Source organism: Ramularia collo-cygni, assembly GCF_900074925.1.
Source record: "Ramularia collo-cygni strain URUG2 genome assembly, contig: RCC_scaffold06, whole genome shotgun sequence".
NCBI classification, from domain to species: Eukaryota; Fungi; Ascomycota; class Dothideomycetes; order Mycosphaerellales; family Mycosphaerellaceae; genus Ramularia; species Ramularia collo-cygni.
The window spans coordinates 7,396-31,800 of record NW_019716260.1 but is presented as its reverse complement, the minus strand read 5'-3'; the positions used below and the strand labels follow the sequence as shown (position 1 = coordinate 31,800).

Here is a 24,405-nt window from a genome sequence, read left to right as displayed (position 1 = left end):
GCCAACTTTATTCGTCCTTGTCATTGCACAGTGCGACATTGCTTTTCGGAGCATATCCCCTGACATTGATAGATCGTACAACACGCAGAAAGCGATCACAGCATCGCAATCCTTCTGCCCTCTCCGAGATTACGGCAACGACTATCGTCAGCCGCGAGGAACACCGTTCAATTGCACAAAGTGCATTGATCAACCAAGCCACAAGCTGCAACCGTGTGAACACAAGGGCAAGTCTTCTTCCGCCCACCGCTCAAACCTAGCTGTCCATCACTGACGCTGCTCTAGTCTGCTACGACCACTACATTGGCAGAAACTTTGCCCTTGTTGGCTGTCCTTTTTGCTTCTCGGTACGTCTGAGCACCGTCACAAGCCCTCTACATTCCACGACGAGTGAAGTGTGCTCATACAAAAGCCACGATCTCCCACGGTCCTCATCATCAACCCCAGTCGTGCCAGAATCGCTGCGATATACAGCATGCCATCTGCGTTGCACTTGTTGCCGCTGCCTCCACCCTCTTCCGCCCGATGCTAACTTGTGCTTACACCAGATTGCGTCTTCTGAAGAAGAACTTGAACCTTCTTTGACACCATTTGCCGACTCCGCAGTCAGTCCCTTCAGCAGGGTTGTCGGCGCTGAAGCCAAACCCGCTGCCTTGGCAGAGACTTGGTCGGAAGAAAACCAAGCAAAAGTCAGAATGTCGAACCAACAGCCCAACAACAACGGGCAGCGCGACCACAAGTACAACATGGAGCACAACGTGCGTTACGATGGTCGTCAGGTGCCCGGAGTCGAGAGCCATCAGAACCGTCGCCGTGGTGTCGACCCTGGCGGGGTCGTTGACCGCGGACAGTGGACTGCCTTCGGCACAAATCAAGCTCAGCAATACCAGGCCGGACAGAACACGCACCAGCCACAGCACCAGGCAACATTCCCGAACTCGCGTGCCAACTTGGTGCGTCCTCATCAGGGCTTCCAGCCTGTGCAGCAGACTGCCACCGCCGCCGGTGCTCAGCGTGCACACGCACAATACCAGCAAACTCTCGAGCAGGATACTTCCAACATGGCGTTCAACAGCCCGGTGAAGCACCATCTGACTCCCCAGCAGATGCTTGCGGGTTCAAACAGAAACCCGCAGCAGAACTACTGGCCGGGCCAGATGCCGCAGCATCCCAATGAGCTTTCACAACACRGCCGGTCATCGCAGAACCACATGGGTCAGCGGGACCATCATCAAACTCCGCCACAGCACAGCTCTCAGCGTGGTCGGCAGTCAAACGACGCGCGGCAGCTACCTCAATCCCACGCTAGCCTCCGGCGTGGACAGTACCGCGGCCGGGCTCAACAGCAGCAGATGTCTCGCGCTAGTGTCCAGCGTGGACAGTACCACGGCCGGGCCAAACAACAGCACCTGTCTCGCGCTAGTGTCCAGAGTGGACAGCAGTACAACCAGGCTCCTTCGCAGATGCTTCATCGCGCTCCTCCACCGCCTCCTGCTCAGGATTCGCCACCACGAGCACATCRAGGTGCTTCGTGGGAGCCTCATGGTGCGCCACTCCCTCGTACTGGACCCCTTCTTAATGCTCGCCCAGAATCTGCGGCTTCAAACTATACAGTTCGTACAACGGGCACGCAACTGTCGTCCGGAAGCGACGATTCGTTCCAGACGCAGCTTCACCCGGCCGATCGAGCCGMCGAGCCTCGGTTCGTACCAGCGATTCCTACTGGACTCGCAATAAGCAATGAGGAAGCTGATGCAGGAAATGTCGAGCACGCAAACGAACAAGGTGGAGGTGCCCGTACTGTTCGGAAGCTCAAGCCCTTTGTCCTGAGAAACTTGGACCCAGGATATCAAGTGTCACCACCAAGTTCAGTGACAGGTGGCGGGGCCTCAATATCACCGTCGAGCTCAGTGATGAGCGGAGGTGTCCCACTCACACAGGCGCGCTCGTTCATCAACCGATATGCCCAGTCATCTACTGGTACCAGTTCGGGATCAGACTCGACGATCACTCCGAAGAGCCAAGCTAGGATCAACCGCACTCCCTCAGAGTCAAGCTCGGTGGAGACTGTGAAGCCTAAAGTCGTTCAGACCATCGCTCGCATTGAGCCCCGGGAAATCTCGAATAGACCCAGCCATCCTTCAGCACCCGGCCTGGCAAAGGTGATCAAGGACGGTCTGACGGAGGACCCAGGAGAGAGCATGAAGCTCAACCGGAAATATACATATCCTTTGAAGCTTGTGGTACCCACCTTTGGCCCGACTCGCTTCAGGGACAGCAGGACGATGGGCAATCTCGACGGCGGCAAAGTTTCAAAGCCTCCCAAGCCCCCTATCTGCTCCAGCGCTCCCAAGATTGACAAGGCCCGCATTGTCCACAGCGGACTTGGGCCCTCCAAGGATCTTCCCGACCCTCTCTGGCTGAGTACCGTGCAGCAGGGATTGTGCAATCCAGCGGTTGAAGAGCTCATGGTTGATCTTCCGTTCTCCGAGCTCCATCGCATGGTCGCGCCAAGCAACGCTGGTGTCATCAAGATTATCCAAATTCCTTACGCCACATGTCGACAAGATATAGTTTCATTCCTCGGTAGAAACGCTCAGATCATTCGGCAGCCTCAAGATTCCCCCTACCGCGCCATTCACATCCTCATGGAGCGGGAGAGCGGCAAGAGCATGGAGTGCTACGTCGAGGTGGCCAGCGACGCCGAGGCAGCCTTCATCGTTCACGGCTTCGACTGTCGTGTCAAGGCCCGCAAAGCCCCAAAGATTGGCCAGCGTACCGTTCAAGTTCTCTACAGCTCACAGGACGAGCTCATCTCTGAGCTGTTTCCACGCGCCAAGCATGTCCGCTGGGAGGGCGGCAAGCCCATTGTGGATCTGACGCCGCGTGAGTACCATGAGGGAGTCGAAGCTGCAGGCTTCCAGGGATTCATCCACCCCGAAGAACTCGTCCATACGCTTCGGCATGCCACACAGATGTGGCGCTCCAAGTATGCATTCAGCTTMCCGGCCCGTCCGTACGAGACGATCATCTCCATCTTGTACAAATACCCTTGGTATGCCCCGGAACATGTGCTGATTGACGAGCGCGAGCAAATCTACGAGTGCACCCTCAAGCTCATGGGCGAATTGATCAAGCAGATTGGTACGCATGCTGTGTCCAGCACTTTCACCTATCGCCCAAGCGACCCGAGCCCAGCTCTCCTCCGGGAGATGGCTGCCGCTGCTCTGGCGTGCCCAGGCTTCACCGAGGTGCAGAAGGCGAGAGTTGTCGGCTACTTGGTCAAGGACGGCTATGGCTACATGGCGGTTGGAAGAGACATCAATGTGGATCTGGGTGGCACGCACGAACTTGCGGCAATCTGGCCGTTCATTGCGCTTTCCGTCACCCCCGGCGCTGATATTGAGCTTGTCAAGGTACGGAGTCACTTCTTGTCTGACACTTCACTTTCATCCGCTAACTTTGCCATGTAGTACTACGGTCAAATCTTCCAGGAAGCCACCCGCACGGGCGCCATCGTCCCACCTCTGCCCATGGGTGATGTCAACATCGATTACCAGGGTCAAGACAACCAAGGAGGCCTTACGCTCGCTGTTGCAGCCAAGATCGAGTACGCCCAGATTGAGGAGATGATCAAGGAGGCTGTGGGCGAAACAGACGACGACGGTTGGAGCAGAAATCTCAGGAGTCGTCCCAACACTCCTGATGAGCCCGAAAACGCCGTCCGCCCGGCACTCACATTTGAGCAAGCGATGGATGAAGCTCATCGCAAGAACCCAGGCAGCAATTGGTACACGACCACCGCTCCACCTCGGCAATCCAACTGGGTTGAACCCGATCCTGCAGATCGGAAGGCTCAAGGCATCATCTTGCTTCAAATCATGAAGGACGGCCAGGCTCGTCGAGCGAACGACAAGGCTCAAATGCACGCCACTGAGGATGCTCGCAGACAAAACATCGCTCAAGTCGTTGGTGGAGTCGGAGGCAATCGCGGCTTGGATCAGACTGAGCGTCCTACAGGACCTCGGGCTACTGGTGGCTACACCATGCAACAGGCCATGGCCAATGCCGAGAAACATCGGCGCAACGACTTCGCCCAGTCAATGGCTGGAGCTCGGCATGCTCGTGCCCCTCAAGACAGCACTCGTACCCGCGAACCCCTTCACGGATACCTCAGCAGTGCCCTTCCTGGTCCCTTTGGTGATCAGGGTAGCTCTCAGACCCCAGCTCAGAACGCCCAAGGCAGCACCCGCGAGCCCCTGCACGGCTACCATAGCAGTGCCCTTCCTGGTCCCTTTGGTGATCAAGGTAGTTCTCAACCCCCGGCTCAGCACAGCCAGAGACCATCTCCGCCTCCTGGAACCGAGCGCACCGCCCGCGGCGGTGTTCGGTCCAAGTTCGATTGGTAGATCGGTGTTGCTGCGCTTCTCCCGCAGTCGACGATTCGCCCGCGAGCATTGTCAGCCTCAGCGACACCCCATCGTTGATCCTCTGTTTCACAGCCCCACAAGACCGAACTGAAGAGATGGCAAATCCCCGACTGCAAACACGAAAACAAGATAAAAGAGACTCCCCGCCAAAGGGAGTGACAGATGAGAGAGATTCCCCTTTGCACCAGCACGAAGAAATGATGAGAGATACCCACTGCAGATTCCCGAACGTTCACCGATGACCTGCCACGAAGAGACGATAGAGATTCCCCTTTGCATGCACGCAGAGTTTATGCAAGACATTCAGGAGCCAGAATGCCAAACAGGCGCCCATTGTCTTGGGAAGGATGTGTTAGCGATGGCTTGTTGCTTCTTTTGCGGCCTCCTCTTTTGGATTGGCCAATATTGTACACAGCAGGTAGAAGCATAAACGCACGACTTGTTGAAAAAAAAAGTTCTCAACTGTGACTCCAACTGAATGTAGTTGAAACATCCGTTCTCATCTGTGRTACTTGCTTCTGCCTCCCTCCTGTCCCTCTTATGATTGTACTTGCTTCACGTAGATAATTGCCGAGATTATTTTGACTGCTGGCAGTGTCAAGCCATCGTATCAGCCATTGTACCGTTCCATGGTGCCAGAATGGCCGTCCCTTTAAATCACTCAGAGGTCAGGGCACGAACACGTTTTGCGAAAGGCACCAGAGTCTCGAACCATGCATTGAGCTGCCGCAGACGCTGCTGCTTCGTGAAGCCCGTGTGGCACCTGAACAGATCAACGATGAGCCACCGGCGATTGGCGGCGTGCTGACCAAGATTGTGCAACCGATGGGACTTGTGCACATGCTCTTGAGGAGCTCAGCAGGCCGTCAAGAATTCTTGAAAAGGGACGTGCTAATTGACAACATTACATCCAAGGGGAAGAGATCCCGTGGAAACATGACACACAAATCAGAAGAAGAGAACAGTGATACATCGCTACCAATCCATCGTCTTCTTAAATGCTCCAAATCGCGCTTGCGTATACTCATACATCACTACTGCTTGGGCTGCCTCATCAAGAGCGTCAAATTATCCATGAAACCCTCCACCACAGCCTGGAACCCATTCTCCTGCCCTGAACTCAAAAGCTTCTGTTGCTGTCGCAGCACATTCGCATCCAGCTCCAACTCCAATTCATACTTCGGTCCCAGTCCAGGCGTATCCACACGCGTGAGATCTGTCTGACAAGCTAGATGTCTGTAAGAGACACGATCCTTCCTCCGGTCAGGTTGAGCGGGTTTGTCGTGTGTGGGATTGTCTGTGATGTCAAGGGTGTCGAGATCCGGCTGGTCGAGATTAACTTCCAAATTCATACTAATTCGAACATCATACGAGTCGAACGGACTGTGTATCTGAAGCTGAGCGAGTGAGAGCTTGACAATCCGGCCTGTGACTTTGCCGTCCTTGTCCCGCCTGGAAGTCCGAAGCTTGATATCACCTCTCCTGTTGCGCTTCATCAAGGCCTCGGGCATAAGTTTCAATCCAGCGTCGTTGAGAGTGCGGAAAGAGTCGGTTTCGCGGGTGTGGGTGTAGTCAATCTTCTTTCGGCCTGGAATGGTTGCGGCATCTTTGGTGAGTCTATTGAGAAACTCATTCATCTTCTTGTGCGCCGCCTCGAGCATTTGACTCTCAAATTGAAACCTCTCATTGACCCTCGGGTCAAGCACTGTTGCGGAAGTGACTGGAAGCGCCATTCTATCGCCGGTCTGCTTATCGATTAAAGTGCCTATCTTGGCTTCGATTTCAATGGCGCCTTCCCGCGGATCCAGTCCGATGTCTGCGTTCTCGCTGAGGTTCACATACAGCCAGTCCATGACTTGTTTCACCAGAGAAGTGATCGGAACCTTGCCGTCCATCGACCTCTCCCAATTGGGATCCAACACGCGCCTGGCGAGGATGAGATCGTTGTCAAGTGGGCCATGAACGTTGCCGTTCAAGTGTGCAGGTTGTGGTCCATTCTGCTGCGGCTGCGGCTGCAGATGCATCTGCGATTGCGGTTGCGATTGAGGTTGTGGAGTGCGTGTTGCATTTGCGGGAACCGCCTGCTGGGCACTGTTGGGKACAGCATCGAATTCCTTTGCACGCGGGTTGCTGGGGTGGAGATGGGCCCAAATCGGACGTTCGAGATACTTGCGGCGACCTCGCTTTGATGGAGGCTCCGCGGCAGGTGGCGATACTGCAGGTCTCTTCATTGGTGCATTTGGAAGTGAATCTGCYAGCTGCTGTGGTTTCTGATTTGTAGATGCTGGGACAGATGATGTGTGATTTTGTGGTGGTGGTGGTGGTGGTTGCTGATGTTGAGAAGGGGGAAGATTTTGGTGCATTGTACGCGGACTTGGCTCGTGTTCAGTCGGACTTAGCAAGTGATGCATGTCCATCTTCTGAGGTTGGTGCTGAAGTGGAGGAGGTTGCGAATGATTGTAATTATTCGGTACGCCGTTTCTCGCGGACAAAGAGTCTTCAACTCCGGAATTGACCGGAGGCTGTGCGTAGTTCGGAGCAACCGCTGGCACACGAACTGGTGTACCCATCTGGGACGCCACACTCGCACTGGGTTGCATGGAGCTTCGCGCGCTATAGCTTTCCTGCTGGCTGCTGTGTCGCGATCCGCTCGATGGTTGACGCGCTGGTACTTTTGTCTTGGGACTAACGGATAAACTGCGTTCACGCTCCGCCGAACTCATGTAATCGCTTGTGCTACGTCTGGCTGACGAAGGCCTATGATAGTTTGCGCTGGGAGATTCGACAAGGCTTCCAATGCTGAGGTTGTGCTGGGCAGGAGAGCCAGTAACCATTCCGTTCGAGGCACCAGAATAAGTCCGCTGATGGTATGGACTGGACATGTCTAGCTGATTGGAATGGCGTCCCGTCAAGGGCGGCGGGGGCCCAAGCGGCGTGGAGGGCTGCGAGCGATGAAAGGAGGAAGGGTAAGCCTGTTGCTGCTGAGGTGGTGGTTGTCCCATTGCCGTTGCCATTGGACTTTGGCGTACCGAATGCGGCGTATGACTGTGATGGGACGGCGGAGTGGGAGACATGGACATGGTGTGCTGCGCATGTAGGCCCGGCTGTTGATACTGCGAGGGTGACGGCTGAGCAAAATGGTAGTTCTGACTAGTCGGGCGTGCTCCGGGCGTCGTGGCAGTGTAGGCATCGTATGGGCGATAAGAGGGGCCTGAGATGGGACTTTGCGCTGGATGCTGATGTAGCTGTTGTTGTGCTTGAGGCGGCCCTGGAAAGGGATATTGGGAGCCGCCTGGTGTCTGCGAGGGCGTCTGAAGTGGTGTCAGGCCCCGGTTTCGCGCTTGGCTTGCGGACGTTGATGGCGCATGATCGATAGTGTGTCCTCTTGCAGGCGGCGATGCCTGGGGCGCCGCGCTCCTCCTCTCCTCCGCCGGCCCATCGTTCAGCATCGACGACAAGTCCATCGTGTCGCGCTATGTATCGTCCTGCACCTTGTCCTACTCTTCCAAATTCCCCAAGCTACCAGTCTCACGACGCGCGTAGCGATGAGCTCGCGCAAAGTCTAGCCATACGAGGGTCGTCGCGATGGATATGGCGCAGTATTCGTCGATGCCCTGACAGAAGGTGACGCGTCTGACGGAGTTCACAAGGCCCAATCACGGGCGAGCGCAATGCGGAGAGATGAAGGTATGGATTGCTATACTGTGCTGTGCCGTACTGTCCAACTTTCGAGGAGGAGACATGTACAAAGCCAAATGTCCCTTGGCGTGGAGGACTGATCGTCGCAACGCGAATCTACCCACTCGAGAGATGCTATTCAAGACTGTGACGGAATGAGTGACCAACACGAGAATCGGAGTGTTGTTGTAGTGTCAATGTCAAAGTCATCCTGACCGCGACATTGGCCGTGCATCTCACGCGTAAATAATACTACGCAAGCTTCTTTAAGCTAAAATGATGTAGCGGGAAGCATCGTGGCCCGGCAAGTCGACCACGGTTCACAATGCCGGTCATGCAGAAGACTGCTGTTTTCTACCCGATAGTCGCGTCAATACGGTCGGTGTACCCGTGTGAAGAATAAGACGTTCTGCTGAAGATAGGAGGTGATTGAATAAAGGAGCTTCGCGACTCCATGCTCCTGAAATGCTCCCTCTCTCTCTTCTCACTCCACAAGTCCAGGCGTTTTCGGATCTTGACAGGCATCGAGTAGCTATGGTAGTATTTTAGATCTCGWTCGGAAGCAGTGGCAGTGGCATAAGGTCTGGAGCTAGAACGGGAGTCACGCCGCCTGAGCTTACTGAACTGTGCAGGATAGAGTGTACCTGTAGTTGTATTGCTTGTGTTTACGCAATTGAAGGGAGATACAAGAACTGCTTGAGCTGTCAGCCATTCGACAGCGGAACATGCCTCCATAGTAAGTATGCACGAAGAGATCCAAAAGCCCAAGCATGCTCAGAGCGAAGACCGTGGAAGTGAATGGTCGTTCATGCTCATATCCGTTTTTGGCGGGTAGAGCCGTGATGACGGCGCCTGCCCTGCAGGCGTGCCGTGTGAGCTCGCCGTTCATAAGATAGACACATCGACACGACACGACGTTAACTTTGCCATCAGTGCACCATCTCAATCAACTTTGGTGCTGCCGTGTATTATTGTCCCTTGTTCAAACCTGTCCTTCTCGACCCTCTGCCAAACCCGGCGCGGACCTCCCATCCCCGCGACTGCTCGTCGATCACGCATCTAAGCATCAAACGCCATCAGAGCAGCGGCTTCATCAACAACACCCACCACCGCCACCGTACAGCACACCACAACGCCTGCATCGACCACGCGCACAATTCACATCATGGTTGGCTTGACGTCCGCTGCTGGGCTTGTCGGCTTCCTCAGCGAACCCGATGCTGCGCTGCAGGTCTTCGCCCTCGAGCGTTTGAACGATGACATTGACAGTGTATGGACAGAGGTCTCTGGATCCATCGGTCAAATGTACGTATTCTCCTCACACGCATCTCCTTTGAATCCGCCCATAGTCAGCTCTCCGGGGCTGGCGTGAGCTTGGTTGATGAACTCAATGTGGTGCAAGGACGTACGTAGCAGCTGACAGTTTCGCCGTTACAGAGAAGCGCTATACGAAGACGACACCTTCAGCCATCGCGAGCTGGCTGCCTTGCTACTATCCAAGGTCTACTATCAGCTGCAGGAATATGATGAGTCGATGGTGTTCGCGCTTGGCGCAGGCAAGCTGTTCAACCTTGACCACGCCGGCGAGTACGAGGAGACAATTGTTGCCAAATGCATCGACACCTACATCGCGCTCTGCGCACTTCATAATCCACCGACTCCAACATCAGCCTCTGGACGCCGTGGTTCGGCCGATTACGATGGTGCTGCGCTCGCCGCTACAGCCTCTCCCACAACACCTTTCTCGCAATCCGCCCTCCCATCGAAGTCTCTACTCTCTCGTCCCGAAGAGCTCGATGGCTCGTCTGCGTCTGGTGGAGGCAATGCCGGCGTTGCCGGCTCACATCCCAACCCGCTGACTTTGCCAAACTTGGTCAAGAAGAACTTGCAGGGCATTGTCACGAGGATCTTTGAGAGCTGCTACGAGGTCGGCGCATACAAGCAGGTTGTGGGCATCGCGGTCGAGGCCCGCAACATGACAGTCCTGAAGGAAGCTATCCTGCGATCGGGCTCCGATGCGAAGAGCAAGAGCAAGAAGGCGGCAAGCACAGGCAGTCAAGCTGAGGATGTTATGGAATATGTGCTTGATATCTGTATGAACGTGGTGCAGGAGCGCGCACTCCGAAACGAGATACTGAAGCTGATCTTGGAATTGCTCAATGAAATCCCCAACCCGGATTACTTTGCGATCGCACGATGTGTTGTCTATCTAGACCAGCAGACAATGGCTTCCAACATGCTGCGACAGCTGATACGGAAAGGTGACGGCAAATCTCTGGCCATCGCATACCAGCTCTCGTTCGACCTGTACGAGAACGGAACGCAGGAGTTCCTTCAAAAAGTCATGGATGAGCTGCCAGAGGACGACGCAGAGGAATCCAAGGCGAATGGAAGCGCTGTTCGACCAGCGACGCCGCACCCAAACCAGACGGAGGAACCAAACGAGTCAGACCAGTTGCTCTCCGAGCTCAACGATTCCGCCGGTGCTCCACAGACTTCCACGCTTGTTGCGTCAAGAACGAAGCCCAAGCCTGAGACGGAGGATCAGTCAAAGGCATTTGCTTCAGTGCGAAACATCTTGCGAGGCACTACCAGCATTGAACTGAATTTGGAGTTCCTCTTCCGGGCAGCACACACCGATAAAGCGATCCTCAACAAGATCCGAGACTCCTTGGAGGCACGCAACAGCATCTTCCACACCTCCGTCACCTTTGCCAACGCATTCATGAATGCTGGAACCACAATCGACACCTTCTTCCGCGACAACCTGGACTGGCTGGGCAAGGCCGTCAACTGGAGCAAGTTCACGGCGACTGCGGCTTTGGGTGTGATCCATCGGGGAAACCTCAACAACGGCCAGCAACTATTGGCGCCCTACCTCCCGAAAGACAATGCGGTCGCAAGTGCCGGCAGCGCCTACAGCCAAGGTGGCTCGCTTTACGCTCTTGGCCTCATCTACACCAACCATGGCACACACGTTTTGGACTACCTTCGCAGGCAGTTCAAAAATACACAGGAGGAGGTTGTGCAGCATGGCGGCGCTCTCGGCTTGGGTGTCGCAGGAATGGCTACTGGGTCCGAGGAGATTTACGATGAGCTCAAGAATGTTCTTTACGCCGACTCTGCTATTAACGGAGAGGCCGTTGGCTTGGCTATGGGCCTCGTCATGCTGGGCTCAGGCAATACCAAGGCACTGGAAGACATGATTCAGTACGCGCACGACACTCAGCACGAGAAGATTGTGCGAGGTCTGGCTTTGGGCATGTCACTCATCATGTACAATCGCCAGGAGGCTGCCGATGAGCTCATCTCTGGTCTTCTGGAGGATGCGGATCCGGCACTTCGATACGGAGGAGTCATGACTGTCGCGCTCGCCTACTGCGGTAGCGGCAGCAACAAGGCCGTGCGGAAGTTACTTCACCTTGCCGTCTCCGACGTGAGCGACGATGTTCGGAGATGTGCAGTCATGAGCTTGGGCTTTGTGCTCTTCAGGAAGCCTGGCAGCGTGCCACGTATGGTGGAGCTGCTCGCCGAGAGTTACAATCCTCATGTGCGTTATGGAGCAACGATGGCACTCGGCATTGCATGCGCTGGTACTGGTCTCGACGAGGCAATCGACCTTTTGGAACCCATGATGAAGGACTCTGTCGACTTTGTGAGACAAGGCGCTTTCATTTCGCTTGCCATGATCATGGTGCAGCAGAACGATGCAATGAACCCCAAGGTCAGCGCGCTTCGCAAGCAACTTCAGAAGGCTGTCGGTGATCGTCACGAGGATGCCATGGCCAAATTCGGCTGCGCTCTCGCGTTGGGAATTATCGACGCTGGTGGACGAAACTGTACCATCGGCCTGCAAACACAGACTGGCAACCTCAACATGGCCGCCATTGTTGGCATGGCTGTCTTCATGCAATACTGGTACTGGTTCCCACTCACCCACTTCCTCGCCCTCTCCTTTACACCAACATCCATTATCGGTGTCGATTCGAACCTGGAGATTCCCCGCTTCACATTTCACAGCAACACGCGACCAAGCATGTTTGACTATCCACCAGTGGTTGAGGTGAAGACAGAGGAGGCTCCCGAGAAAGTCAAGACTGCGGTACTATCCACCACTGCGCAAGCGAAGCGAAGAAAGCTAGCAAAGGACAGGCAAAACCGGACAGAGAGCATGGACGTTGACGCTACCCCGTCTACTCCCAAGCCCGATGCCGATGGCGAGAAGATGGACACCGATGATGTCGTCATCGAAACCAAGGCTGGCGACGACAAGGAAGACGACAAGGAGAGCAGCAAGAAGAAGGTCGAAAAGGAGAAGGTGGGCTACGAATTGGAGAACATGAGCCGTGTTCTTCCCGCACAGACAAAGTACATCAGCTTTGCCGCGGATGGGCGGTATCAGCCAGTCAAGAAGGTAAGAACATCACTGAGCAGTACACTCGGGATATCTTTGCTAACATTTACGCAGCCCACTGGTGGTGTCATCCTTTTGGAGGACACACGACCTAACGAAGCCAAGGACCTACTAGAACTCAAGGCACGCAAGAAGACTGCTGCTGCCGCACCAGCACCAGGCGCTGGTCCCGCACAATCCGCGAGAGATGTCACCATGGAAGACTTCCTCGAGGGCAACACCGGAGGTGCATCTGCGGCTGCTGGAGTGCTGAACGCTGTGGATGAGGACGAGGATGGAGAGGAGGCTCCTGTCCCGGACGAGTTCGAGGTGGATGAAGATGATGCGGAGGTGGAAGAGTAAGACGGCAGGGTAATCATATGTCCTACGCTTGTAATGACTAGAGCCGCGAGTCCGAAGCGCATGTAGCTCTCTGCGGATGGGTAGATCTTCGTGTATGATTAGAAGTACCGCCGTGAAGTACATTTCATGATTGCTTTCATGTACTGTAGGACAACTTGGCAGCAGGTCGACACAGCAGGCATGTGTCTGTCATCTCCATGCACGATTGCTCTCGAATTTGGCGCTCTCAAAGTTTGGTGCCACAGCTCCGACACGGTTCCCCAACCGGGCCGCCTCGCCTGGGTCGCCTCTCACGCCGCTGTGCTGCTGTGCTGCCCGAGGTCATCAATTTCTCACAGCGCACCGCACCCTCTCGCCGGGCTCTTTTCCTGTCGCAACCACGTGTCGCCCGGCATCTCAACTATCCCATTGCGAAATGTGGAGTTTGCCGCCACTTCCACAATTGGACAGACCCCGACGGTCAGCAGACGATGGGGCTGCAGCTCCACCCACCTCTGGAGTCAGTGACACGGTTGGGGACGTGGAACCCCCTTGTTCGAGCTTCGTTTTTGCGCGGGAATTGACGGGCGGCAGCAGAAGCCTCATCCTCGACGTGGAAGAGTGTTCATGCAGCCGAATGTTCGCCGGATGTTCTATTCCACGACGCCGAAGAGAGACCTTATAAARGTCATGTCCTCTGCGCGACACGGAGCGAGGTACGAAAGCGTCGTGGACTTGTGAATGACTCGAATAATGGGCTGCATGTTCTGGGCTGTAATTTGCGTTTCGAGGGACTCCTTGGGTTCACGGCAGCATCCAATTCTTTGCGATCCTTGTTTAGAAGTGCAGCTGCAGCTCCACATGGCTGGCGATCATGGGAAGCATCAGGCGGAAACTCGGGATGCTTTCCCACGATTGGGGACAACCTGGTGTCGATGACTGGAGCTCCACACCCACCGACACGGACATCACTCATCCAGACCATAAAACAATAACATCAGACATCTGCTCGACGAAGCCCTAGATGCTCTAGATGTACTGCCCCTGCAAGCGCCCAGCCCTCAGATGGCGGCTTGCCCTCTACGTTCAATGCATTCCAAGCCCCTGTACTCTACTGCCGCTTGAAGCGGCGTAGGGAGGAGATCCCGATGCTGCTGTGTAACGGCTTCTACCTGCGCGTCCCGTCACTTCTCGCGCCCAAGACGCATGTCCTTTCTGCTTCGTCACAGCCGCCTGAGGCGTTGAGTATCCGGCTGCATCCACTACATTGAGGCGTCTCCGCCGATCGATTATCGTKGTCCCGTTTTGAGATCCCAGCATGATCCTGGTCATGATCCCAAACTCGCACTACGACCAAGAAGGTACCCCGTGTTTCCCGTCTGCTCAGCAAACCTTATCCTCGACGCGAGGTGGCTGTCGGTATGTGCTCTTTGACCGACCTGCTCCGTTTCTTCACTCTCTCTCCTCTCGCCTGTTGGATCCACGACACTATACATCTCTCGGCAATGTTTGGACTACATCGGGAAAGTGGATTTGAGCAGCAATAACATCACTTGCTGCAATGCGGATCCCACCTCTGGATGTCATTTTATCGTGGCCGGCCCCAAACTATGAACATCCCACGACCAGAGGGGAGGCCCTCCTCGTTGTCATCATCATCTTTTCCATCTTGGTCGTAGCAGCTGTTGGTGGACGGTTTTACTCTCGGTTGAAGATAAAGAAATGGTTTGGCTGGGACGACGTCTTTATTGCTCTCGCACTGGTACGATGAAATTCGGTTTGCCATTCCTTGACGCTTTCTCTGACATCACATTTAGGTTTTCACACTCGGGATGAACATTTCTGTCATTCTTGCGAATAGTGTATATGGCTGGAACAGGCACTTGTGGGATGTAGAAATTGACATGTCAGTTTTCGACGAAACACAGCTCGACACCCAATGGCTGATGCTCAACCCTTACAGGTACCAGAATGCCGGAATTGTGGCTTTCTGTTCCAAACTCCTCTTTGTGCAAGCTGCTACATTCACCCGGATATCTCTCATCCTGTTCTACTACCGACTGGTGCGAGACAGTGGGATTCAATGGTTCACCCATGTTCTACACGCAAGCATGGTCTTTGTTGTCGGTCTCGAGATCAGCTTTACCTGTGTTGGAATATGGTTGWGCTCGTATGTGCTGAGTCTTAACAAAACGGTCCTCATACTGATTGTGGTCCAGACCCATCCAGTCTTACWGGACATTCCCACCGATTGAAGGAGGCACATGTCTGAATGAAGGGACAGCGACCCTGGTCGTTGGGGTTTTCAATTGTGTCGCGGACCTGCTCGTAACGTGCCTCCCGATTCCATTGGTTCTCAGGCTACAAATGCCACTGAAGCATCGGGTTGGAGTGTGCTTTTTGCTTGGGCTGGGCTTCATTGTCACAATCGCGGGTGTTGTAAGGACATGTAAGTTCTGCGCAGCTTGGAACAATTCTCAAGACGCGTCWCTGATCTGACTCAGACTTCATCTGGAAATCGCTAGTGGACAGCTGGGACACGACATGGTACTCTTATCCACTATGGATTGCCGCTGCCGTTGAGATTGATCTGGCCGTAGTGAGTGGCCCAAATGATGCTTGACGTATAGCGTCGTTAACAACTTACAGATCTGTGCTTGCGCTCCCGCTCTAAAACCACTCATCCACAAACCAATCGTACGATTCACCAGCCGAATATCCTCCAAGATCAGCTCAGTCATCCGTTCGAGGGGATCGCACTCGCACAGTACCGGAGACAAGACCGGCTCCTCAAGATCTGCGAATCAAAACGTCCTCCCTTTTGCACAAGGAGACGAAGAATTTGGCATGCTGCAAAGATCCCAACATTCGGACAAGTCTGTGATGCAGATTACGCAAAAATGCGCGGATGATCTGGAATCCGACGAGCATGATAGCAGTCAGAATCCGTGGAGTTTCCGTCGAAACAGTGCTCACTTTCCACCACTTCATATTGTAAAGCGGCAGTCGTTGGAGCAGGAGATTTCATATCTGGATCCGCGGAAGCCTCCGGCCACGCCGGTGCGTAGCGAGTCCTTTGACTTTCGGTGATGATGACTATGATGATGATGAAGATTTTGGGAAAGAGAGCACAGTAACAGAATAAAAACGGGTGTTGTATTGGTACGCAAGAGGGATTGGGATTGGGATTGGGATTTTTGAAAATGATACCCTTTGGTCTGGACATGGAGTTATGGGAGAGTCGCTTATACTGTATTGTAGTTGCGATGGGGATCTTGTAGATGCGGGATGGATATGCACAATGACTCGTGCTGAATGAAACGAACTATCCACAATCTATTGCCCACCTTACAAACGTTTACCCTGATGCACAACCGCCAATTTCTTCAATCTGTTCGACTTCCAATCGACTTGCTTCAGCACAGGCAATCCGCTTCTCCTCTTGCTAGCTCTGACAGGTCGTGTGTCTCTACCAAGATTATCCGTCCACTCTCCACCACTCAGCAAATGGGACAACGGTCCTTGCTTAGCCAACAACTCATCAAAAGTCCCCTCCTCCACAATCTGGCCTTGATCGAGAACGACGACACGCTCCGCCATTTCCATCATGTCTCTATGATGCGTGATGATGATGATCGTCATCTCGTGACTGCGATCCTGCACCAAGTCTGTGAGTGTATGTCGAATCAGATTYGCAGATTCAACGTCCAAAGCAGATGTGGCTTCATCAAGAATCAGGACAGAGGGCTTGCGGACCAAAGCGCGTGCAATGGAAATTCGCTGGGCTTGGCCGCCGGAGAGACCAAGTCCACCATCGCCAATGAGCGTATTGTAGCCTTGGGGTAAACTGGTGATGAAATCGTCGATTCCAGCCTGTCGAGCCGCGTAGACTATGCTTTCGGGGGTATTGTTGGGCGAATCCGCAGGCAGACCGTATGCGATGTTCTCTCCAGCAGTCGCGGCGAAGAGAGTTGGTGTTTGCGAGACGCTGACGATCAGAGCCCGCAACGAAGGKGTGTAGATGTGCTCCATATCGCGGCCGCCAAAGGATAGATCGCCAACTCGCGATGTGGGCATTGAGGCGGTGCTGTACAGGTCCAGCAACAGATTCGAGATTGTGGACTTTCCGGATCCAGACCCTCCAACGATCGCTGTCGTAGTTCCCGGATGTAGAACAAGATTGATGTTTCTCAAGACAAGAGCGTCAGGGCGCGTAGGATACGCAAAATCCAAATCATCGAACACTATGTCGCCGATTGTGACGATGCGAGTGTCTCCCAGATGCTCATGTGAGTCCTGGGGTAGGTTTGAAAGACGAAGAAGCCGTATTGCCGTGTCTTTGGAGGCTCCGACCTGAGGGATGTATGCAAGGATCCCACCGACACTGGTGAGAGAGAATATCAGTAGCGTGAACACCATTATGACGTCTGTGACAGATGCACCCGACTTGACAATCAAAGCTCCCACATAGAAGATCATGGCCGTGCTGAATTCGCCTGCGCTGTCTGAGAGACCGTAGAGAAAGCCGCAGTACATGGCACGCTGCATACCGAGTCTCAGGAGACTGTCCGTTACTCTTGTGTACTTTTCGAGAAAGTATGGCTCTAGGGTAAGCGCCCTAACGGTCTTGATATTGGTGAACGTCTCGTTGAAGATTGCTCCAGCTTCTTCGGATGCATCGTTGCATCGATGTTCCCACTTCTCACTGACGGCAGCAAAGAGTCGCAACGTGCCCCAGATGTACGGACAAATGGCCAATGCTGCAAGCGTGAGCTTCCATTGCGCGACGAGAGCCCAAATGATGGTGACAATGACCATCAAAGACGCAATCCAGACCATGGCGGCAAATCGTCCGACTAGATTGCGCATCTCCTCTGCGTTACGGTCCAGACTTTCGGTCAAGCGTGAGGTCCCGTTCTCCTGCTTTTCAAAAAACTCACGTTCCTGGTCCAGGATACGACCAAATGCTTCGGCACGGACGTAGTCAACCCATGCCTGGCTGATGCACTCAAGCACCATGCGGTACATGTACACATGGAAGCCATCCACGAAGGCGATGGCCAGCACAATCATAGAGTAGAGCAGCGACTTGCTTTTGCCACCACCAGGCATGGTATATGTACTCAGCAGCTTCGAAATGACGAATGCAAAAGTTGGACTGCACACAGCGTGAATTGTGGCACACCAGAAGCCGATTACAAGCCACGCTTTTTCTCGCAGGTTTAGGCTTGGCCACAAGGTACGGAAGATTTCCACAAGCGTTATCTTCCGTTCCGTCTCGTCGGCCACGTCGTTGGCCTCCAGCGCCGCCAAAGCTGCCCGTGGACCCGCTGGAGAGTCGTCATCATTATGGTCTTTTTGATCGATTGGCCGTCGTGTACGATTGATGCCCATCGAGCGTCTTCGTGCGTTGGCTGCAAAGGTTCCGGTCTGGTCAACCAGTTTCTCCATCGCTGCGGTCCATCGTTTGGAATCAGGAGGTGTGGTCGGAACTTCCCCGAGTGATTCTGGTCGCTCAAGATGTGACTCGCGCCTAGGTTTGGTGGCGACGGGCATTTCGGGCGTCAGTCCCATTCGTATCCACGGAGCCGCAGATGTATCTCCTTTCCTCCGAAGCATTCCAGGTACTGGACTGCCTTCTTGAAGAACACTGGGAAGATACGAGCTTCGGTTGGCTGCGTTCTTCTCTCCAGCTCTTAGCGCAGCATCTAGAGGGTCAAAGAATGAGTTTGATACTCCAAAGTCGGAAAACGACTCGAGTGAAGATGACGATGCCCGCGATGGTTGAGAATCAAACGATACTGTCTTGGTAATGGATGCCGCCGTTTCGGTGTGATCGTCCACATTGAGGAACCCTTGGAAAGGTGTGCCCTTCAATTTCTGCAATTGACTGCGATGTCCTTCTTGTACAACCCTGCCTTCTTCAAGGATGTACATGTAATCGTCGTCTTGAATCTGTCCAATGTCGTGGGTTATGATGATAGTTGTCTTGCCTTTACGCCACCTTCTTATCGCATCCATCATCAGTGTGCGACTAATTTGGTCCAAAGCGCTGGTCGATTCGTCCAGAATCAACACTGGAGTATCTCGTAGTCTTGCCCGGGCCAAAGCCATGCGTTGACGCTGCCCTCCCGACATTGAGCCTCCTTTGAAACCGACCGCCGTGTCAAGGCCATCGGGCATCTCTCCGATCATGAGCTGCAGCAAGGCGAATTCTGCCGCTTCCATGACTTCGGCCCTTGTAACCTTTTCATTGTCTTTTCGACCGAAAGCGATGTTGCGGAAAATGGTATCGTTGAATAGCATGCTTGTTTGCTCCACCAAGGTAATGTTGGAGCGCAGCCAAGAGGTATCGAGGGACTCCAGCGGAGTACCGTCCAGGAGGACCTCCCCCTCAGATGCTGCATAGAAACGTAACAGCAGCTGGCCGATGGTGCTCTTGCCGGAGCCGCTACGGCCAATGAGGAAGGTTAGATCTCCGCCCTTGAGGTAGAGAGTGACATCCCGTAGAGCAGGCTGATCCGGACGCTGCGAATATGCAAAGGTCAGGTTGGTGACATTAATGTCTCCTTTGCACGAACTTGGCACTAGAAGACCCTTCTCCCGTTGCAAGCCGGGCCCTTGGAGAACCTGAGCCATGACCACACGGAGCGTGGCGCCAGCAGTGCGACCTTTTTCTAGCACAATCATCTGCGGCAGTATACCTTGTATCGCCTGGAATGCACCGATGGCCGAGAAAAACGTTGTAATAACATCTGCCGTGCCAATCTCGCCCTTGCGAATGAGAACGCCACCGTAATAGAATCCTTGGACAAACATGGAGACCGAGAGCAGAACAACGAGGGCCATCTGAAGTGCGCTTGCATGTGCGACCCAGGCATACCAATGAGCAGCTCGTTCAATGCTGTTGGTGTATTTTTTATGCTCTATCTCCTGTCCGTTGTAGCACTTCACGGTGTCAATGGATGCAAATGCATTTGTTGTGTACTTTTGCGCTTCGGTGAGATGGTCTTGCTGCTTGTTAATGCTGGTCTGCATGCCGTTGGAGCACAGTACAAGCAGGAACATAATGAGAGGAACGGTCGCGAGTGTGACGAGCGTGAGACTCCAAGACACAACAAAAGCCTGTACAAGAGACAAGATGGCAGTCGACAAGGAGAGGAAGATGCTACCCATGGGCTGAGCGGCGGCAAGTTGCAAGTCTCGAATCTGCGCCTGCAGCCTAGGCAGCATGGCTCCAATACCGTTCTTGCGCATGTCGTACCACTCGATCTCTTTCTCGAGGAGTCCGTGGAACAAGCGATCTCGAGCACTCTTTGCTTGCAGCTCCCCAAAGGCGAGCCAAATACCGAAGTCGATCGTGTGGAGCAGCCAACTAGCGGCTGCTATGGCGACAAGGTAGATTACATATGTCGTCTCCTTGCGCATGAACTCGTTCTTGTCGAGCCGCCCCGAGGCGTAGTCAGTGAAGCCGCCATAGAGCTTGCCGATGATGAGTGTTTGCGCCGGGCTTGCAGCACCGGCCAGAATTGCGCACGCGACCCCAGCCATAAATAGTGGAACCTGTCGTCGCGTGGTAAAGGCGAAAAGCGAGCGCCATGGCGCCTTGACAGCTGGGACATCATCGTCCGCGTTGCCACTCGCACTTGAGTCCGCGGCGGATTGTGCAATACTGTCTTTCGATGAGAGTCGCTTGTGTCGACGATGGCTTCCGGATGCTTCGTCCTGCATGGCCGCAATCCCATCAGGCAAAACTCGTATTCGCGGAGGTGTCCGGATGTCGCGTGTTGATAACCAGTCGTTGGTTGGTGAGGTGGGATGTGGCACGGACCCGCTGTCAAAATCGAAGTGAAGCTGCTTCTGGGTCTTACGGCCAAAGGCACGAAGAATGTTGCCACTCCTATTGTTCTTTTCGCCAAGAAAATATCTTCTATCTACACCCATTGACTGCAATCACTGTGATCGAATCCGTCCTTTGGTCAACCACATCGATTCGAGCCTTTACTTAACGCACCATGTGCCCAGTGAGTACACTCTCGAGTCTCGCGATTTCTTGTTTGACTGACCGCAGATTTCGTGTGGCTCCAGCCAAGTGTCAGAGTCATACGGGATGTTCTCGATCTCATCCGGGGTACGTACTGAGACACGATGTACCCGCAGGACATGCATCTATGGTCGTCTTGAAGAATCGGATCCACCAGTGTTACCGCCGACGCTGGAATCACGCTGCCGATAAACCATCCTAACGAGAGGCAATTTATGAAGATTTCTCAGCTTTCTCAGCATTTGCCTTCTCGTAAATCCAATCGTTCAAACCGGCACGATTCCTGTGCACTGTCAGCATATCAAACCCACAAGCAAGCTCGAAGATTGAGACCTACCGTGCAATCTCGACTGCATAGAACTGCATACGCACAGCTATACCCATGTCAGCCACAGTCTTATCACAATGCCTTTGTGCACTTCATACCAAAGATGGTTCCAGTCTGCCCATACTCTGAAGCTGCGCTTTCGCGCAACATGGTGCCAAAGTTGTAGTCGTCCACCTTGTTCTCGTAGACGTTGATGAAGTTCCTCCACTTCTCCTTGCCGGCCTTGCTCTTCATCTCATCCTCATCGATCGTCCCCTTGAGGTCAAAGTCTGGGAACTCCCTGTTGAAGTGCTCGAGGATCTCGTCGTCGAATTTGGTCAGGCGCAGCTTGGAGCCGGGAAGCTTTTCGAGAATCGACCAGTATGTTTCCATGTGCTCGACGACTACAATGAGGTCAGCCTCTGAGTTCTCCACACATGCGCTCAATTCCTCCTACCCTTCACGGCGAACTGCTTCTCGATTTCCTCGTAGYTGTCAGCATCTTCGGCCTTGAGTGGAACGCCGCCGGGCGCTGCAAGAGACATCGTGAGAAATGTGTGAGTGTCGTGTGAACAGTTTGTTTCGGTTGTGAGAAGGTTGGATTTGTCTCTCACTCCAACGTGTGAGGATGATGTGGGTGGGGTGTCGAGGGTTTGCCGTTGTCAAAAGATTTACATGACTCGGATGACGAAATTGTAGCTATCCATTTCCGCCTCAACCCTAACTCTAGGCATGGACATGGACGCCGATGCATATGTGACTGTTTACTTATTACAATCGCATCTGACGAGTTTGCACGACTGTCAGAGCTCATGCCATCCCGAACGTGCGATTAACTTGGTGGAGACTCATTTCAAGACGAAGGACGCTAAATCGTAATTGTGATTAGGTATTGATGGATACTACTGCTACTGTTGAGGTAGTACAACATATCATAAAGCATCTGCCCGACGTGCCACCTGCATCCTGCCCGGCACTTTTGATTGCCCTGACCTGGCCCACTGCATTCCCCATGATGAATGCTCAATCTGTAACCGACACCCAGCAAATTGCTCCCGAAAACTTCATACTCCAGTTTTCATTTCCCCAAGCTCCTGCATATGCCGCCCCGCGCGTAACACAAAACCCGCTTATTAAATGCAACAACTAGGGTATATTCGCTCGCTTAAAGTGGCACTGAAGCGACCTCTGCTGGCCATGACCTCACCTCGCTCCTCACTCCCTGGGCATTCAACGCTCCTCGTACCATGATGGTCTGTCTCTCGATCTTGAAACCGTACACTCCATATGGAGCTGGATCAAACCGCAATTCGTTCACTGTCACAAATCCATGTCGCTCGTATAGAGGCTTGGCGGTGTCCGTGGCTTCGAGGTAGCATTCCAATCCAGCATTGTCGGCATCGGCGAGGATCTGTTCCAGGAGCATTGTACCGGCTCCGCGGTGCTGGTAAGATGGCTGAGTAGCGACCATGCCAACGTCTGAATGCTGTTAGTAGTGCAGAAAAGTCGCCCCCAACGTTCCCATCACTTACAGCAATGCCGTGCAGTGCCCATGTAATCGCGTCGAAGCTTTTCGTTCAACGCGAACCAGTCGCGATTCATGACAGCCTCTCCCTCGTGCCCGCTATCTGCCGGGCTGGCAAGCTCCTCCTCGCTGTAAGCTTTGATTTCCGTCTTGGCCCACGAAACGATCAGGTTGGTGTCGGTGTCGATTACTTTCCGGAAACAGTATTCGCTGGAAGGCACTCGTCGAATGGGCTTCCGTGAGGTTGCCGTCTTGGCCCGTCTTTTGGATTGTGGCACCTTGCTTATGATGCTTCGGTACGATTGGATGGCCCTCTCGAAATGAGCAGGCTGATTGTAGTCCCGATAGGAAAGTACGTGATTTGTCTTCTCATTCTCGAAAGCAAAAAACTCAATGTCGWCCAGTCTTGGAATGTCTTCGGGTTGAGCTTGAGAGACTGCAAAATGGTGTGAGCGCTTTCGAGGCACCGGCGAGAGACTGTCACGGGCTCCATCAAGGATGAGAGGAGACATGGCAGGTGGTGGGTGGGTGGGTTGGTTGCAAAAGAGGATGGTTAAAGGATCAAAGGAAGGAAGTGGGTTGGGGACGGTCCGAGAGTGTCAGTGAGGCCAGGCACATTGGACTGAGAGATCGATGAAAGAATTGGTGGGTGGGCAGTGAGGGAAAGATATCTTTTCGCAAGCGAAGTGATACATCATAATAAAGACAAGGAATCTCCGCCCTCGCAAGCTGCAGTGGCGTAGCATCCTTCAAGCGGGACCGTTCGGCAGGGCCACGGAGTCACGCGTAGTCTTGTTCTGAGGAGAAGTGTCAGCCTCGTGAGGCATAAAATAGGCATCCCACGTTCGAGGCCCGTTGCGGAGATGGCGAACCGCGGAAGAGGCTCCACATGACACATGGGGAGGTCATTGAGGCGTGGATATCAGTCACGGTTGGGCCAATGCGATGGAGACAGGTCACATTGAGGCAAGAACCGCTCAGCTTACGAGTCGCCGTGTTACCACTTCGATGAAATCGTACCGTCGCGATGGGACGGTGGGTTGAAGTTGAGTGGAGCAATCGGAAGTCGTCCATATGCAATGCGTAGGGCGGCGCAAGACGCAGATGAGCACGCGGCGCGGCTGCAGGTGCGGGCCAAAGTTAATGAGGGCGCGAATCAGACCTGTTGTCGCCATCGTGGCCAGTTATTGGCTGGCAGGGGAGACGTGACCGGGTCGAGGATTGCACGCACGCAGAAATCGGGAATCGCTGCCGTGAATCTCAAACTGGGAAGGAAACGCTCCCACTCTTTTTGCCTTATTAGCTGACCTGACCCACGCCTCCCCCCACGCTTGCCCAATGCTCTCTAGTTATACACATCCACGATCCCTGATCCGCAGGTCATGTACCTTCACTACCTACTCACCAAGAGCCTGCCGGAACACGGAACGACCGTACAGGGTCTTGTGTTTGGGCTCGAGTTTTGGACAGGTACCACGACGAGGAGCAGGGATCGTGGCCTGTTGGACGACATTGACGATCACTTTAGAGCCGCAGGAGTACGGTGGTCTTTTAGCGACTTCCCTGCAACAACCCATAAATAGCTTTTCAAAATGCACTACTACTCTTAGCTTTACCTCGGCGCCGGAGTTAGAGTATTGCAGCGTTTCCTACGCTATTATATCGTATTGTATATAAGGTTTCGAT

General features: G+C 53.8%; 8 protein-coding genes; 3 read left to right on the top strand and 5 right to left on the bottom strand.

The window, feature by feature from the left end:
* Positions 1–746: 746 nt before the first annotated feature.
* On the top strand, positions 747–4,409 carry RCC_12158 (uncharacterized protein; the record flags this gene model as incomplete). XM_023769634.1 has 2 exons in its annotated part: positions 747–3,416; positions 3,474–4,409. 2 exons carry the CDS (start codon positions 747–749, stop codon positions 4,407–4,409), a joined length of 3,606 nt encoding a protein of 1,201 aa, XP_023625402.1.
* A 1,055-nt stretch (positions 4,410–5,464) lies between these two features.
* On the bottom strand, positions 5,465–7,894 carry RCC_04356 (uncharacterized protein; the record flags this gene model as incomplete). The annotated part of the gene is made up of 1 exon (XM_023769633.1): positions 5,465–7,894. One exon carries the CDS (start codon positions 7,892–7,894, stop codon positions 5,465–5,467), a length of 2,430 nt encoding a protein of 809 aa, XP_023625401.1.
* Positions 7,895–8,462: 568 nt separating this feature from the next.
* Positions 8,463–8,843, bottom strand: RCC_04355 (uncharacterized protein; the record flags this gene model as incomplete). The annotated part of the gene is made up of 1 exon (XM_023769632.1): positions 8,463–8,843. The coding sequence occupies one exon, from the start codon at positions 8,841–8,843 to the stop codon at positions 8,463–8,465; it is 381 nt and encodes a 126-aa protein (XP_023625400.1).
* Positions 8,844–9,273: 430 nt separating this feature from the next.
* Positions 9,274–12,864, top strand: RCC_04354 (probable 26S proteasome regulatory complex, subunit RPN2/PSMD1; the record flags this gene model as incomplete). XM_023769631.1 has 3 exons in its annotated part: positions 9,274–9,413; positions 9,546–12,522; positions 12,577–12,864. The coding sequence occupies 3 exons, from the start codon at positions 9,274–9,276 to the stop codon at positions 12,862–12,864; spliced, it is 3,405 nt and encodes a 1,134-aa protein (XP_023625399.1).
* A 1,540-nt stretch (positions 12,865–14,404) lies between these two features.
* On the top strand, positions 14,405–15,933 carry RCC_04353 (uncharacterized protein; the record flags this gene model as incomplete). XM_023769630.1 has 6 exons in its annotated part: positions 14,405–14,605; positions 14,661–14,749; positions 14,807–15,013; positions 15,063–15,292; positions 15,348–15,442; positions 15,493–15,933. 6 exons carry the CDS (start codon positions 14,405–14,407, stop codon positions 15,931–15,933), a joined length of 1,263 nt encoding a protein of 420 aa, XP_023625398.1.
* Positions 15,934–16,191: 258 nt separating this feature from the next.
* Positions 16,192–20,787, bottom strand: RCC_04352 (related to ABC a-pheromone efflux pump AtrD; the record flags this gene model as incomplete). Its single annotated transcript, XM_023769629.1, has 1 exon — positions 16,192–20,787. The coding sequence occupies one exon, from the start codon at positions 20,785–20,787 to the stop codon at positions 16,192–16,194; it is 4,596 nt and encodes a 1,531-aa protein (XP_023625397.1).
* Positions 20,788–21,100: 313 nt separating this feature from the next.
* Positions 21,101–21,739, bottom strand: RCC_04351 (probable DUF757 domain protein; the record flags this gene model as incomplete). XM_023769628.1 has 4 exons in its annotated part: positions 21,101–21,170; positions 21,225–21,261; positions 21,314–21,598; positions 21,652–21,739. 4 exons carry the CDS (start codon positions 21,737–21,739, stop codon positions 21,101–21,103), a joined length of 480 nt encoding a protein of 159 aa, XP_023625396.1.
* A 620-nt stretch (positions 21,740–22,359) lies between these two features.
* On the bottom strand, positions 22,360–23,231 carry RCC_04350 (uncharacterized protein; the record flags this gene model as incomplete). XM_023769627.1 has 2 exons in its annotated part: positions 22,360–22,673; positions 22,727–23,231. 2 exons carry the CDS (start codon positions 23,229–23,231, stop codon positions 22,360–22,362), a joined length of 819 nt encoding a protein of 272 aa, XP_023625395.1.
* Positions 23,232–24,405: the final 1,174 nt, after the last annotated feature.